Source organism: Saccostrea cucullata, unplaced genomic scaffold, assembly GCF_032062105.1.
Source record: "Saccostrea cucullata isolate Sc308-1 unplaced genomic scaffold, CSIRO_AGI_Scuc_v1 ctg1720, whole genome shotgun sequence".
Lineage (NCBI taxonomy): Eukaryota > Metazoa > Mollusca > Bivalvia > Ostreida > Ostreidae > Saccostrea > Saccostrea cuccullata.
In genome coordinates, this window is record NW_026938718.1 from 19,374 (window position 1) to 35,934 (window position 16,561).

The window sequence follows — 16,561 nt, forward strand, 5'->3', positions numbered from 1 at the left end:
GCTAAATTATTCATTACCATTGAAATATTGGATAATAGATAAGTATAATAATTAATTTTCACTTTCTTCAATATTTTGATATGATTCTTGTTGATTTTTATCACTTTACAGGTGATCCTTATTTCCTGACAATTGAAAAAGACCTCAGGAGGTGCTTATAGGGGCGGGGGCAGTTAATATGGATTATATGGTATATGACGTATAAGATAGCATACTACCATACTTGATTCTTATGATTACGTGTTGGTAACACAGGGGAATTACCAACAACACACATGTTAAATCTTTAAAGAAGTTTGCTAGTTTAATTTCATTGCTATATAGGAAAACTTTATCAATGATTGAATGAAGCTAGCACAAAATACATATATTTAAAAATAAAGTGATCAGCCTGTTTCAACATTGCTGGTACTTTACTTGATTCATCTCTAAGCAGGTAAATAGCCAGGTTTATCTGCATGGCTTTATATTAAAGCTTGGTTGAATATTCTTTGAGAATTAAGTATGCTTATAAATTAACTCGGCTACTCTAATAAAGTATTTTGCTTAACATGTACAACCTATTGCAATTGCATCCAAAATCTTTAACATTTTTACATAGACCTAAAGATGCATTAAAAGAAATATATTCAACAATAACATGAATGATAATAAAACATAATGAATAAATGCAACATTTCGCCTAAAACAAAAAATCTAAATATGGTTACCTGTTCCAAATGAAATACTGACAAGTGTATTGATTAGTATCTGTCATTGTGCGTGTTGCATTTAAAAATTGCAAATAGTCAATAGTTTCCATGGAAACAGGGGAAAAGTGAAAATTCTTGAACTTTGATTTTTAAATCAAAATACTGAAAATACTGATAAGAGTTAATGTTTGTCCAAGCTTAGCTGGCTTTTGTTTTAGTGATGAGAAAAAATGAAAGTTTTGTCCAGTTCGGGACGACATAAGCTATTGCTTGAAATAGTTGACTCTCTAGTTATTTTTTTTTTCTTCTGTTTCCTAGACCGCAACTTTAAGGTCTCATATCTTACTCATTTCTCAACGGATTTTGCTCAAATTTTCAGAGGTGAAAGACGTTTATAAACTCTATCAAAAAAAAAATTCAAAAATTCACTTTCAGTTTTGAATTATTTCCCTTTAAACTAAAATTTATAATCTTTCGTTTCCAGACAAAGGCTCACAGACGGCTAAAGCTAAAACAGAAATTCTACTGATTTAAGATTAAAAAAAAAGATTGAAGTTGCGCACATCGGTCTTTGTTTTTCGATTTCTCTATTCAAAATGGCGCTATATAGGGGTCAAAATTAGAACGCTTACAAGAACCAAAAATTACTCATATTTTGCTTTTTATCTTCCTAACTAAAAATATTTTGTTAAAATATATAGAACATAATTTGTGCAGAATAAACAGATCTTTCAAATGATATGTTGGGGAAAGGGCTGACCCCTAAGTAAAGGGATCTAAAGGGGCCAAAAGTTTTTTGAGATATCTCAAAAAGTATTGATAATTTGTTATGCATCAAAGAAGCAAAGTTGTTGAAAATGTCAAGTTCAATCTAATGGAGTCGTCAAAATACGTCCAAAAATACGATTTATTCTGGCCAAACCAGATGTAGTCGGAAAACGCGAATTTTTACCGTTTTTGACAAGTTTGTGGGTAACATATGTCTCTGGGAGCTTAAAAATTGATTATCCGTGCAATAACGAATGCGAAGTTAGTGGCACTCTGATCTCCTAAAAGCCGGACCACTCTCCTACCTGCGCCGTATTCTCCATCATCATAGTATCCATCGGGGATGTTCCTTTGTGCATTTTGTATCCGGTATGCTAGGACGTAATGGTGCGCGTTGGCGGAGTTTGGGTCACTCATAACTTTTTTGTAAAACTGTCTGACCTCTTCATACGTATTCGCTTTTGTTGCCACCGCTTTGAAGACATTGCCACCGTCATGGACAGGATCACTTGTCACCGCCTCTATCTCGTTTAACTTTTCCTCTTCTGCCTCGTCTACAAAGAGTTCATCTTCAACTCTAGGCGTGGTAACCTTTTCCCGATACACATTTCCGTTGGAAAACACAACTTTATTCCAAATTATCTTGGTCTCTATTTTGTTCATTCTGTACTATGTATTGATCTCTTTAAGCCTCCTTCTACTTTCGTTAATTTGCACTCAGTCTGGTGTTTGAGGTGTAATGTAGCAAGGTTCTCTTTTTTCTCCTTTTCCCGGAAAGCTCTTTGGGCTGCAGGAATCTGGTCCTTATCTTTAGAGTCGCGTTGTTTTCCCGTAATGGTTCTGGGTTTATTGCCTGGCATTCGAGATCCGTTACGATGGATTCTAACAAAACCGATATCTAGTTTTCAATGATCACTTATGATCTGGTGAACTTTTGCATTCAGATCCTCGTTTCCTTTTCAAAGTCTCAATTTCAGACTGGTTGTCTTAATGCTGTTGAGTAATGTATCTAATTCTGTCATCTATTCCATCCTCATTCCACAGATTCTTAATTCTTTCAACAACTCTCTGCAGAGTATTAAAAGAGTTCATCTTTTTCCGTTATAGCCCGAAGGCTGATGTCGATAACGGACATGTGGCTTAATGTTCCACTGACCGCTGCGGGAAGAGGCGTCAACTAGTATTTTGTACCGGTGAGGAGTTCTCACCTTTAAACTTTGAGTCACTCATTAGGAGAAAAGTAACTTTTTCACCAAAAAGGTCTACAAATGCACAAATTCGGTAGCAAATATGACTTTAAACACCAGTGTAACGATTTTAGGGAACAAAAAACGGTTTTACATGTACCTACCCTAAAATGGACTAGCATGACCATCACCGTCACAGTTTACGTGGTCACCCCATTTTTGTTAATTTTTGTCAAACAGGACGAAAGTCCTGCCCGTTTTTTAACTGGCTCTAGTTATACACAACAAGTTGCTGTCCTTTAAAAAAGGACTGCAATACGTGAACCACATGCATGTGTTTCTAACCGAAATTCAATTTAAGAAAATTTCTAGGTGAAGTTTATTCATATAGGTTTGGTCACATTTTCTACAATTGTCTGCCTTCTTTTGACGGATTTAATCTCAAAGCAAATTGTTAAATTTTATCTCCGATTAGCTGGCAATTTTGATACAGTAACCCGTAATGGCTGAGACTTGACACCTGTTCTAGATTTATACGGAAGAAATCTATCATGGGAAAAATAGATGTAATGGTACACGTGTAGGACAGTTCTGTAGAACGCAGCTTTTTATTTTGTTGGAGCCCCCCCCCCCCTCCCCCAACATGAAAAACCATTGCTACAGACCACTTAGTATCAAATGGTATATTGATCTGATATATCATTTTTTTTTGCGAGCCTTAATGCACGAAGCTAATGCTGGTGAAAACTTTTTTTATCTTTTAAAAGCCAGAAACGTTGAATGACGTTTTTATTCAATTTGTTAAGTAACATGTATTTATATACCGCAAGTTTCTTCCTACTTCCTAAAATGCTTGTGCCATAGAATCAATGTTTAGCTTGAATATAAAAGTATATGTGTAGGACTCCAAAGTGCGATGGAACTCCAAAGTCCGATGGTCACGCCAAAGTCCGATGGTCTTCGCCAAACCCCGGTGGTCTAGACACGCCCAAGTCTGATGGTGCGGAAAACAATTAACGTTTATGACGTCATATTAGCACTGCACCCAAACCTCAATGCCGCGACATGCAAAGGTCTTTAGAATAAATATAAATATTAAATACCCTTATCTCTCAGGCAGGTGCGAGACTAACGCTCGAAAAAGTGTGTATTACAGTACCCGCATCGTTATTCTTTACAGGATACACGATACGATAGGATACACGCACGAGACCAGGATACACGCACGATAGGACAGGATACACGCACGATAGGATAAACGCACAACACGATAAACGCAAAACACGATACACGCAAAACACGATAAACGCAAAACACCGATATACCTGATAAACGATCTACACGATAGGATAAACGCAAAACCTGATAGGATTGTTTCAAAATGCGGACCGTTTTTTGACAAGACGAAAAGATTATTTTGAATTAAATTTAAAGATTATTAAAATTAAATTATATTTTAATTAAAATACTCGCAGAGCTTCAAATCTAAGCTATAAAGTAATTTAATTATTTTAAAAAGAACCTGATCTCTGTATTAATTTTACAAAAGTTGTTTATTTATATATATAAAAAATTGACAGTGATTAAATGGATTTTTATGAAATGGAGACTGTATTTTTTTTTTTTTAATTTCTTCTCAAGTGTGTGAATTTTGAAACTCTATAAACAGATTTATTATTTATGAAAAATATACATTTTAATTTTCTATAGCTATCTAATAAATTTATCTAATAGTACCAAGTTATTTCACGAAAGAAATTTACGCAATAAATTAATTATTTGTATTTGATGTCTAAAGCTTACAATCTGCGATGTATCCAAAAATCGCAATTAAATATTAATATCTTAGAAAATAATACAAGTAGAAGACTGGCCGAAAGAAAGGTTTAAAGAAAACGGCTTTAACAAACATTAATAAATTTAACATGATAGATCTATCAAGAACGAAACAGTTCAAGAAAATTAAATTTTCTGAATATAAATCTAAATAATTATTAAAATAATGGCGATCTGCATTAATACATGTAAACTGTGTCATGAGAATATGAATCTGCTACAACTGCACAAGTCATATACGTTTACGCTAAGCTCTGACTTGTAAAGTTAACATTTTACATTACAGATACTTAAAACCTCGTATTTATTAACAAACATCAGTGGTTAAATACTTTTATTACAATACAAAACAGAAAAATTAATTAACAAATATTAAAAGAGTGAAATGCGACTTTTCCGACTAAATAATTATAAATCATCGCTATTAAACTCTGTGTGTACTGTTTTTAATAATAACGAAAAAAGGTTTAATTCGGCAAATGAATTATTAAACCTTAAATATCATTTTACACTGAACCGGTTATCTCATATTAGGCATTTTCGAAGGGCGGTATTTTGAAAGTCGGCAACCAATTTAAAATTAGATAAACAAGATCTAACCAAATAGCCAAATCTTAATGCTAATTTTCATAGGTTAGAATGTTAGAACTATTTCATCCGTTTCTACGATCACTGAAATTGTTTCCTAGAATTCCTAGAATTAATTTTGTCCGTTTTACATAGAAAACCCGATAACCCGAAAGTGCACGTACCATAAGTGCAGTATATTTTTTTATGTTTATTAAAAGACTTATTTACATAAACATAATTATGGAAACATTGTACGAAATGAAAAAGAATTAACGGAATGAGTTTAGGGACTTCATTTCATTAAATTGATTTATTTGAATTTTTATTTAACATTCAAGATGATTTTTAATCCATAAATCGTACAATTATTTAATGTATTTTGAATTAAATCTTTGATAAAATTGTTCAAAGAAGTTAGGAACAAAATCCCGAAAATAAGAAGATGCGTTTCATTAGAACCAGGTAGTATTCGGGGTTACTAATTGATCCCCAGGTGAGAAATCAGTACAGTTATGCTGACGGTGATCACACACACACGGGCCGAGGTGTCAGTTAGGGGAGAAGGGGGGGGGGGGTTGACAGCACAGGAAGACAGTGTGCTAATTAGAGAGCTACACATACGTGTCAGTTTTCTTGTAAGGAAAGGTCTTCGATTTATTTTGATTTTTGTCATCCCGATGGATTATATTTTGAGTTTATTTCCACGCCGAAAAGGTAAGCTGTTAAAAAACTTCATGTTTATCCCCTGTACATGTATATATTATTTTTATGTTATCTAATGCCAGATAAAATTAATGAAAATCTTCTATTTAATAGTAACAGCCATGGTGTGATAAATTAGGTAGAACATATTCATTGATTATATTTTATTATTTTGATTTCTTTTATTAATTTAGACATATGTCAAGGAATTAATAATTAGCTTTAAAAAATAAATTTTAAAATTTGAACGTATACGGCCAAAATCGTTGTGAAAATCATCGGGATCATTGTCTTATGTTATATTATACTTGTAACATCAAGACTTTAAACAATTGTGCATACATGCAGGTCAGACGCGTAAACATATTTCTAACGTTATCAGACGATAAACAAGGAAAAACAGAATATTGCATGAAAAAAGATACATTTCAATATCCTGCTTATTATTTATTTATTTGCTTTTTGTCTACGCGAACATCGTAGCTTACCAAAAATCTTTCTCCGGTAACTCCGATTCATTTGAGAAAATCATATTAATAGTATTTAATTTTGACAAAATAAATCATACAATTCGATAAATTATTTTTTAAAGAAATAGACCAGTTGATCGATCTACTTATAATTTCATTTCCGAAAAATAGAGTTACTGTTTAAATTTTGACAATTACTCTCTGCTTTACCATGATATAATTATTTTATTTATTTAATTAATTACTTATTAATAAATCATTTTATTCATTAATGAAATACGCGATTAATTATTTTTTCCTTCTACGCTTTAATATTTCTTATATTGATGAAAAAGAAAGAAATAAATCTTTATTTTCTCTTTTTCGGTTGAATTAATCTTATTTTTATTAACAAAACGAAAAAGAAACTCGGAATAGCTCAGTTGTTTCTTTACATAGTAAAGATAAAAAGCGAGGGTTTCCGAATATACACGATAAACGCAAAACACGATACACGATAGAACCTGATAAACGATCTACACGATAAACGCAAAACACGATAAACGGAAAACACGATAGAAAACGCAAAACCTGATAAACGGAAAACACGATACGATAGGATACGATAGGATACACGCACGATACGATAGGATACACGCACGATAGAACACGATAGAATTGTAAAGAATAACGATGCGGGTACTGTAGCAGTAACCTAAATATCTTGAGACTAACCCTATTCACTCGACTTGTGTGCGAGGACTAACCCTAATTCACTCGGGTTGTGCAATGCAAGGACTAACCCTAATCAATCGAGTGGTGTGCGAAGACTAACCCTAATCTCTAGAATGTGCAAGCAATAAGCAAAATCAATAATAAAAATTGTATTCGAGGACGAATTTAGAAATGATTGCTTTTGATTGCAGGACAACGGCGTCAAGGATTGACGTCGGATTATTGTGACGTCATAAACGCTGATTGTTCATAAGCACCATCGGACTTTGGCGTGTCGGACCATCGCACTTAAGTGTCGCGCGTCTCATAGGAAACGAGCCATCGGACTTTGGCGTGACCATCGGACTTTGGCGCCCGTAAAGACAATGAGCCATCAGGGTTTGGCGCAGACCATCGGGGTTTGGCGAGACCATCGGACTTTGGCGTCACCATCGGACTTTGGAGTCTTACATATGTATAGGAGATAGATGAACACATGTATATAAATGCGGTATGCGGATTTTAAAGCGCGATTTGCCAATGAATGGCAGATTCTAATTCGAATAGGGCGAATTATTCTACGGGCAACTTGCCTAGGGGCGAACTCTCTAGCATTCTGGCGCATGCGTAGCCTGTCAATTGCCCATCCGGTTTAACCTCGCTTATATATTTACTGCGTGGACCTCAGGGTCCACGCAATCATTCCTATTGTCCTTATCTACTTCCATGCATATTTCATTTGATTCTTTTATTCTAATATGTGTTTGACAGTAACTTTCAATTGTTAATATCCGCATTGAAGCAAATTCGTTATTTATCAATATGCTAAACATTTGAGATTTTAAAATCGCTTGCAGAGTTGCAACCTCATAAGTCAAAATATATCATATTAATAAACATACTTTTCACTTGCATTAACGGGGGTCTCCACACGAATAAAAGTCATCGAAAGGGGCGTTAAACAACATAGAAACGAAGAAGTAAACATGTTATGATTCTAAATACCAATGTATACTTTTTATATAAAAGAGTTGTTTTCAAATGTATAAAAGTAATTAATTTCGATGAAATGATTCAAAAGGTTTCAAGGGCCTTAACAAACTAATAGATGCAGATTTTGATGACATTTTCCCGTTGTTCCTTGCTTTAAAAGAATGCTTTGTTGTTTAAAACATTGATATTTGAAATGTATAAAAAGGACATTGTTTATCAACGAACAGTTATCTTTCTAGATATATTTAGCCTTCTTTAAGACATTAAAAACAATAGAAAACAAAATATTACACAACTAAACAGAATTATTATAGATAAGTAAATATAAGAACGAAATACTGTGAATAAAAAAAAAACCTATACATACCAAAGGTTGTTTCAATCTTAAAATTTCAACATATTTCTTAAAACTTTACACTATACATCGGCCGTCCGCCGTGCTCAATACTTAGCATCTGCTCTAGAATCGCAAAATAAGGAGTTGACCCTTACGCCACATGTATGTTCTAATTCCTCTATGGTAGGTGTAGACCGGTCCTTCGTATTAGACCGAATAAACCGAGGCCCCTCTCGAGGGGAACGTTAAAAATATAAAGAACAACCAAAACCTTGATAATTACATGTATCTTAAATTGTAAGAATTACCTGCCTTTTCGCCTTTGACCGTTAATTATGTTCATTGTATTGCCTCTCCCACAAGCTTGTATGTGAGATTCCGAGCATACGGCATTACATCCTGCGTTACAAAATATGATTTGATCCTACATTTCGTAACTTCAAGGTATATCAAGGCAGTTATTAAAAGAAAAAAAACAGCTCCCTATAAACTAACATATTAATTATTCAAAGGTAATGAATCTTAAGATATTCGTGTATATAAATACATGTGGAAGGTCTTCTTGAAATTCAGAAGTGTTTCTCACCTTGAAGGAATATGCTTAGAACAGCACAGGAAACTAACAATATACATGTGAAGCGGTTGTACATAGTTCTTTCTTTCCTATTAAAAATACAAATAAAAACAATAAAAAACAAGGTACGATTTCAATACAAATAATGCCCTCTAATCTCTTAAAAATGAAACTGAAGTAAAAGATGAATACTCATGCTCTCTTACTCATTGAAATGCAATGCAGAAAAATTGTACAAATTGTTCTTAAGGATTGTTATGTAAGTTGTAGGTTATGGTGTCACATGCATAAGGTTTTTCCTGTTATGTATTTGATTGTGATTGTACAAGTCTTCCATTAAATGATGAGCATTACTATAGCAGCAAATTGGAATCCTCAACAATTTCGTGTAGCCTTTCAACTTTAGAAAAAATGTTCAACTTTACAATATTGCTTTAAACCATATGACATTCAAGCAGCTTTTCAGTCCTTCAACTGGAGCAAGATTGGATTTGATCTTCACCCAGGACCAACTGCACCTGGCAAGCAAGGAGGTGCTTATACAATGCAACATATAACTACTTAAGACGTCAAATGATCACCTACTATATATGTGTGTGTGCACTTTCCAAAATCAACTTATTTACAAGTTAAATATCTACATTTAGCGCAATAAGTGAAATATTACAGTGAATAAGAAGAATCTTAAATGTTGAATGGAAAAATTTATTGTGTGATTCCTGATTCCGAAAAGAATTCCAATATTCCGCTGAGGATCGCACGAGATTTACTATTGACAGACAGCTTCCTGTGTGATTTTAAAGAGCCTAACGATGTCCGGGGACAACAGCGCAAAGAGGAAATCAGAAACTTTCAAATGAAAACCTTCTTTTCATATTTTGTTGACTTTAATGTTCTTTCATATGACTGACTTTTGATCATACTTTTATTTCATATTATCTCATCATGCTTATTAGAATGCATATAATTTATTTTCAAGGGTTTGCTATGCTGCACAGTCATATTTACAAATGTATCAACTTTATACTTATAGTTCTCATTGTCTCCACCCATTCATAATTTAATTTTACAGGAGTAAAATTAGGTGGGCAAGGGGGATGTATAGCCACTAACCAAAAGGTTAGGGGTCATACAACATGTTAAATTAGAATATTATTTTATTTCCCGTAGTTTGCAGTATCTGTTTATGTCAAAATCAAATCATGACAGTATTGAGATCTACCAGATTGCTTGGCTATCACATTATTGTTAATCCCTTTGAAGTTTAATTAGTTAATCTCTTAAGTAAATTAAGTTGCCTAATTATCTATACCTGAGGCACGACAGGTGTGACAACAATTATCACTCTACCTGTCCATGTCACCTACTCTTTCAGTGACAAGACATTTGAGTAAATCACCTTAATTACTTACATCAACTCAAAAGCAATTATAGAGGTATATGTAAAATGTTGAAGTAGCAGTCTAAGTCAGAGTTAAGAGTCAGTCTAGAGTCAGAGTTAGAGATAGAGTGTGTTAGCTAGAGTTAGGCATGCAGCTAGCAGACCCAGTCATAGATGTGTGTATATAATGTACATGTTCCTGTAATAAAGACTGGAAAAGGCATTTCTACTTATGTCTTAATCCTTGAAGGTTTTATGTCAGGGACAGTAACCAAGTCTAATGGTTACTGCGTGACCGAGTGTTGTAGGGTGCACTACTTATTCCGGGTGGACCCCTATCCTCCCCGACGGCCGGTCACAATACCATGCATGAATACCCAATGTCAATATGTTAACAATGTTCCTACTGGAAAGAGACACAATAGAGTCTGGGATGCTAACAGCAAGCTAGCTGCAGGTGATTTGATATAACATTGACAAATATTCTAGTTTTGTAATTCCTGTTGACCTATATTTATTTCTACGCATTTATTTGAAATTCCTCTGCAGCTGTCCAACATACTGGCATTGGTTATGAACAGGTCAGTGGAATACTTGCTGAATTAAATGTCCCACCTGTCACACCGTGCATAACCCCACATATGGGGGGCGGAATAGTGACACCCGGGAGTGAAGAATCCGAAGCGGTGTTTGCAAGGTGAGTTGACCTGATTAGCTTTTCTACAGTGATTGAGATAATAATAATCCTATATTAACTTACGGTGGAACAAAGTGATATCCTGATTAGAATTGAAATTAGACAAAAAATAGAGGTACTGTGAGCAGTGAGCTCACTAAATGATACTCCGCCTCCCATATTTATATAATGGGGGTGTCAATGTTTTGTTGTGATAAACCCAAAATGTGTGTTAGATCAAAAAGTAAAACAAGAGGTGCACAATGGCAATATATAATAAAGATTTTGTGAAAGTTTCATACAATTTTATTCAGTGATATGAGAGGAGTTGCGGATAAGAGATGGGTACCCCAAAGCGTAACACACAGACAGACGTACAGACAGACGCACGGACATAACGATTACTATATACCCTCCCGCTTTTCAAGTAGGAGGTATAATAAGACCTTAGGAACAAATCATACTATCGATATATTTATTGATATGTTTTCATTTACAACTGCATAAGAATTTCATGTACTATATAAAAACCTTATTGCATGAATTTGCATTGCTATGTTTGACCTACAGGCCTGCTATCACATAAGAGCTGTCATGTAAATTGTCGGATGACTGGATTTTAAGGTCAAGATCTAGTAAATGTCTTGAGACTATATAACTTTTTGGTACTAGATCCATTATGACGTCATAATCATTTTCAACTTCCTTTTTCCCGTACTTTACGGCTTTTATAGAATTAAGTAGAAAATTTATTTCATGTATTTTTTAAAGCATTTTCAGGAAATTCAATTTGAAATTACACGAAAAATAGTCCCGATACCTATATTAAAATTGACATTATTCTGAAGAAGAGGCCTTGGCCAAACAGCTATCTTGATACATTTTCTTTGTCTGACAGGGAAAAAAGTCCCATATTCATGACTGGATTTCTTAACTTTTCATTGAAAATGAGTTCAAAATGATTTTTCATCTTGTTTACCTACAAATTATGCCCCGAAGCACCTTCTTTGATCAAGCTAAACTTATAAAGCATCATTAAAGGAATTTATTTCTCAAATTTGAGAAATCTGTAGGCACCTTTCATTTACTAGATCTTAACCTTAATATGACTGGAGAAGAAGTAAGCTGTGGCTACATCCACCAAAAAGAAAGGCCCAGACACCAAAAAAAGTGGAAAAGATAAAGCAACAGAAGAATGATCATAGCAGCAAAAAAAGGATTGCCACCCCTCTCCATAGAACGCCAAAACGTTCCAGAGTTTGCACCGGTACACCAAAAGCCAAACAACATATGTCTAATTTACATTCAAGCTTTAAAATTTCAGATAATTGCTGGGAAGATTGTGTTGAAGTTGCACACAATAACACCGAAACTCAAGCAGAAGAGACTAACTGTGCAAATTATTTGCACTCACTGTTTGATAGCGCAATATCTGCAATGGATGAACAGAGTCGAGCAAATTTCATAGATTTTTTAAGACTTGTCCATAACTCAAAGTTCCCACTAGATAACATATCATTTTTATTGTTTTTAGAGACTGTCAGATTTTATTCCTTGAGCAATAGTAGCAAAATGTGGTACTGGCCTGATACAAAGAGGTTTTGGAAAGTTGGATATAGAGTTTTCAACGCAATATTTTTGTATTATTTGGGTGGTCCAAAGGGACTTGGATAAAAGTCAGAAGACACATTATAAGTCGGGCTAAAAGCAAATACTGCTGCAATTAATTTTGCAGTTCCTAGTTTAATTTCAAATAAACGAATTTGATATCCCGAAAGAAATAAAACCCGCGGTAATCCATCAAATTTTAGACGCGTTACAGGCATCTGGAGATAAGGAGTACATGATGTGTGCTGATGCAAAGAAAGTTACTGCGGGCGTTAACAAGCATGGGGGAGATGTTGATATGTTCGGACATGAAGCAGAGCCAACTTTCAATGAAAAGAAAGATAGGCTCACATGTGACATAGAGTTTGTTAATAATATCCAGGAAACGATGCGTTCTTTAGATTCCAGTAGCAATTTGGACAGTTGTTGGATTCAAGATCATTTAATAATCTTATGTCGAAAACTTAGCTGTCAGTTACGCGAAGGAAGAGAACTTCAATTTAACAGAAATATGGCTTGCAAAAATTTATGACAATGGCTGGCAATGACTGGAGAAATTCAAAATTTATTTATGCTATAAGCAGCCTGCAAGCATCTCTGTACCAGCTGAAAGAATTCATCCTCAACTCCCTGAAGCCTATTACATCTATTACCACAACTGCAACGTTTTTTTTTTATCCCGCATGTGTCTGAGATTACAGGTGGTGATACTGTGGATGCGTTACACCAAGAAAATCTAATTCGACTGCTGGACGTAGGTGATGATAATGAAGAGTTAGAGTATCGGTTTATAAAACAAAGGACTAACAGATGGAGGACAATCCGAGAGAATGCAAGGGTTACAGGCAGCACGCTTCATACAGCAATTGGTCTTAGGGGAATGAAGCGTCAAAGAGAGTATGTACATCATGAGAGCATTGTTTCTCCTGAGCTACAATCAAGATTTAACCATGGAACATTGAATGAAGAGAATGCGGTAGCAACTTTAGTTGGCAGATTCATGCCAATCTTTTTTCCTGTCGGATATTTCATTGAGGAAGGTTGCTATGTTTTACCTGGAAAACACGTCCAGTGTTTGGGAGAGGTTTCTCCAGATGGAAGTATCAGACAAGTTAAAATGGATTCAAATGGACAACTAGTTGAACTACAAAATGTATTAGCAGCTGTTGAAATAAAATGTCCATTCCCCACTGACGATAAAATAACAGTTCATTATAAATTTCCCGAATATTATGCATGTCAATGCCTATCCGAAATGAAGGTTCTTGGAACAAACAAACTGATCTATGTTTCGTATTCTGAAGAATCTACAACTTTCTTCCAGGTTAATTTCAGTGAATAACTATGGGAAGGAATCTTGAAGGAAGTGGAAGATTTATATGATCAAGAAAGACCAACTGTTCTTACCAAATCGCGGGAATCCACAAATGCACTTAAGAAAAAGATCAATGAATTTGTTAAAACAAACACAATTTTTCTTGGGGAGTTTGCTTCTGTGAAAATGATAAACTCAGACTGTGGGCAGATATGTGAGAAAATGCCTCTGTTGTACGCCTGGCCAAGAGAGAGACACACAAAAGTGATAACTGTAGATGATTTGATGGTACAATTAGAATCAGCAAAAACACTTCTTGAGAATGGATATCAACTGCAAAGAAAACGGGCAACGGAAGTAATGGTTTGGGTTCTCACAAACAAAGATCGAAATTCCAAATTACAAATTCCTTGCTCTGTACCAATTGCGTATGGCATGAAGGATTACAGATTAACATCGGCTGCTCTTAGAAATGCAACAGATGAGGTTTTGGAGTCCTGTCATCAGAGGGGAATTCACATTCGGTCCTTTTCAACTGATGGTCAATGGATACAGTTGATGACCCGTGACAGTGAAAATAGACCGCTGACAGTCTTTCAGTTACAAAAGGATGTATGGTCTGAAGTAGAGAAACTGTCCAAAGCTAATTTGATTGCACTGATAAGTAATTTTAACATTCCCCGAACTTTCAGCAATTCTAATGAGGAGTCAGATGACGTTTTTTTGAAAGTAAGTACGGAGAGAATTAATTTGCCAAACAGTCAACAAACCCTTTTGAGAATTTTTGTTCAAAGCTCAGACGTGGCGTTTGAAAAAATATATACTTCAAAGCAAAGGGATCTCTGGAAAAATGACCGGAAAAAGATTGCCTCAGAAGAAGATGACAGCGCTGTAGACCAAGGCTATAGTGACTGGCTTTCAGAGGATCTTATTGTATCGATGCAGAGTATGTCTGATACAAAAGATGTTGCAAGCGTTGTGTGTGATGTTGATAAGTCTTTGATCGGCGCTCCTGTTGATGACGAAAACAATTGTACAAATAGTGAAATAGACTTATCTTATTTGTTCTCTGAATCAGCAGATGAATTTGCAACTCCTGATATAGAAGAATCTATAGTAGACCCATTTGAAAATCAGGGTATCCAAGTTGTCTCTGAGAATTTTAACAGTGCTGTTTTTCAGAATCATGGAGACGAGTCTGTTCATGGAAGGGATCTGAGTGATGATTCCTTTATATTAAATCATTTGCTGTTAAATCTACAACGTGTGGAAAAGCTGAAGGGAAAATGGAACGACTGTAACAAAGAAGATCTTTCCACAAAACTGAAATCAAAAGAAAAATTAATGAGGATGACACATATAGAAATAAATTGTGTCTGTGAAAATCTAAGACAGATTTTGCCAACACTTCAAGCAGTCACAAAATCGTGGGGCAAGGAAAGAAAAGTTTCGATCTTGCGTGCTATGCTTGGTATCGATTTCTCTTATGTTGAGATTAACATGAAAAAAGCACCACGCAAGAAGACAGTTCCAAAACTTTCCACTTTGTGCATCAAAAAATTGAGAGCTAAATCCTTTCCAAAAGCAGTGCTAAACGTAGCTTATGCATCGTACTTGTTTGCTAAAAGGTTCTTACAGTGGCAGGAGAATTCGGTAATTTCAAGTAATGTAGAAATTGAAGGTTTTGAAAACGAAATCCCATTTTGGTACTCATATCCAGAATTACACTCAAAGACGGGAGAACTTTTACCTAAAAGTGTAGATTGCTCACACAATCTCACTCATCTCCGCGTAAGAACATGTACGACTGGTATTGCTGGTGTTACAAGTGAAGGATGGAAAGCCTGTGCCAAGTCAAATAAAACTAGTTTTAGTTTAGCGCTAGTTGAAGACGTAATCGACAAGCAAAGCGTTCCCAATGCAAGGACGCATTTTTCCCTCGAAGTTGAAGATTGGATGCGTGACCATGGATATTACAAAAGCGCTAATCTTACTAAGCTAGTGCGCAATTGGTACGATGCCTGTGATGTCTCGGGTATTGCAGCAACAGAAAGAATCGAAAAGTTATTGGAAATGAGAACATTTTTGTTGGATGGAGTACAGTTTGGTTCCTTTCCCCCTCCTGGTAGATATATAAAATCTATACCTATTGTTACTTTTGAGGGCATATGTATAGATATAGACACTAAACTTCAGCTTTATGGAATGACAGATGGTTATAATATTAGAAGTGTTGGTTCGCTGGCTGCTGATACTACAGTCGGGTTATTACAATCTTTAAATCCCCAGAGTCACGTGTCAATAAAAGCTATCGATGTTCCCTCTTTGATGGCTATCGTAACCGAGGTGATGACTTGTAAAGTGAATTTAGACAGGTAATAATGAACATTTTCTTGTAGCGAAAATGTGTAGATATATCATAATATATTAATATATGTCTAAATCCATACTCAATGGAGAAATAAATTAAGATTTTGTATTCTCCATATAATGTACTCAGATATTTGAGGTTAAGGCTGTGCAAAAAACTAAATTTTTGTGTTGGATTTTTATTACAGGGGATTTCACATGCGAACAGCAAGGAAAAGCGGCATATACCCATTGCATGAAAGCGGTGTTAGTAACCAAGAAGATGACATGGAGGAAAGAGTACGACAAGTAACGTGTTTGACAACAAATGTAATTCCTAGGTATATATTTGATGTTTTCAAGTTTTCAGTATTTTCAACATGATGATCTAGCTGAACTTTTCGTATCTT

General features: G+C 35.0%; 1 protein-coding gene across 1 annotated transcript; it reads right to left on the reverse strand.

The window, feature by feature from the left end:
- Positions 1-1,685: 1,685 nt before the first annotated feature.
- Positions 1,686-2,123, reverse strand: LOC134251077 (uncharacterized). The gene has a single exon (XM_062733443.1). The coding sequence runs from the start codon at positions 2,121-2,123 to the stop codon at positions 1,686-1,688; it is 438 nt and encodes a 145-aa protein (XP_062589427.1).
- Between the last annotated feature and the right edge of the window lie 14,438 nt (positions 2,124-16,561).

Coding starts and splice junctions, on each gene's coding strand:
- LOC134251077 (XM_062733443.1), bottom strand. CDS start 2,123: ATGAACAAAATAGAGACCAAGATAATTTGGAATAAAGTTGTGTTTTCC.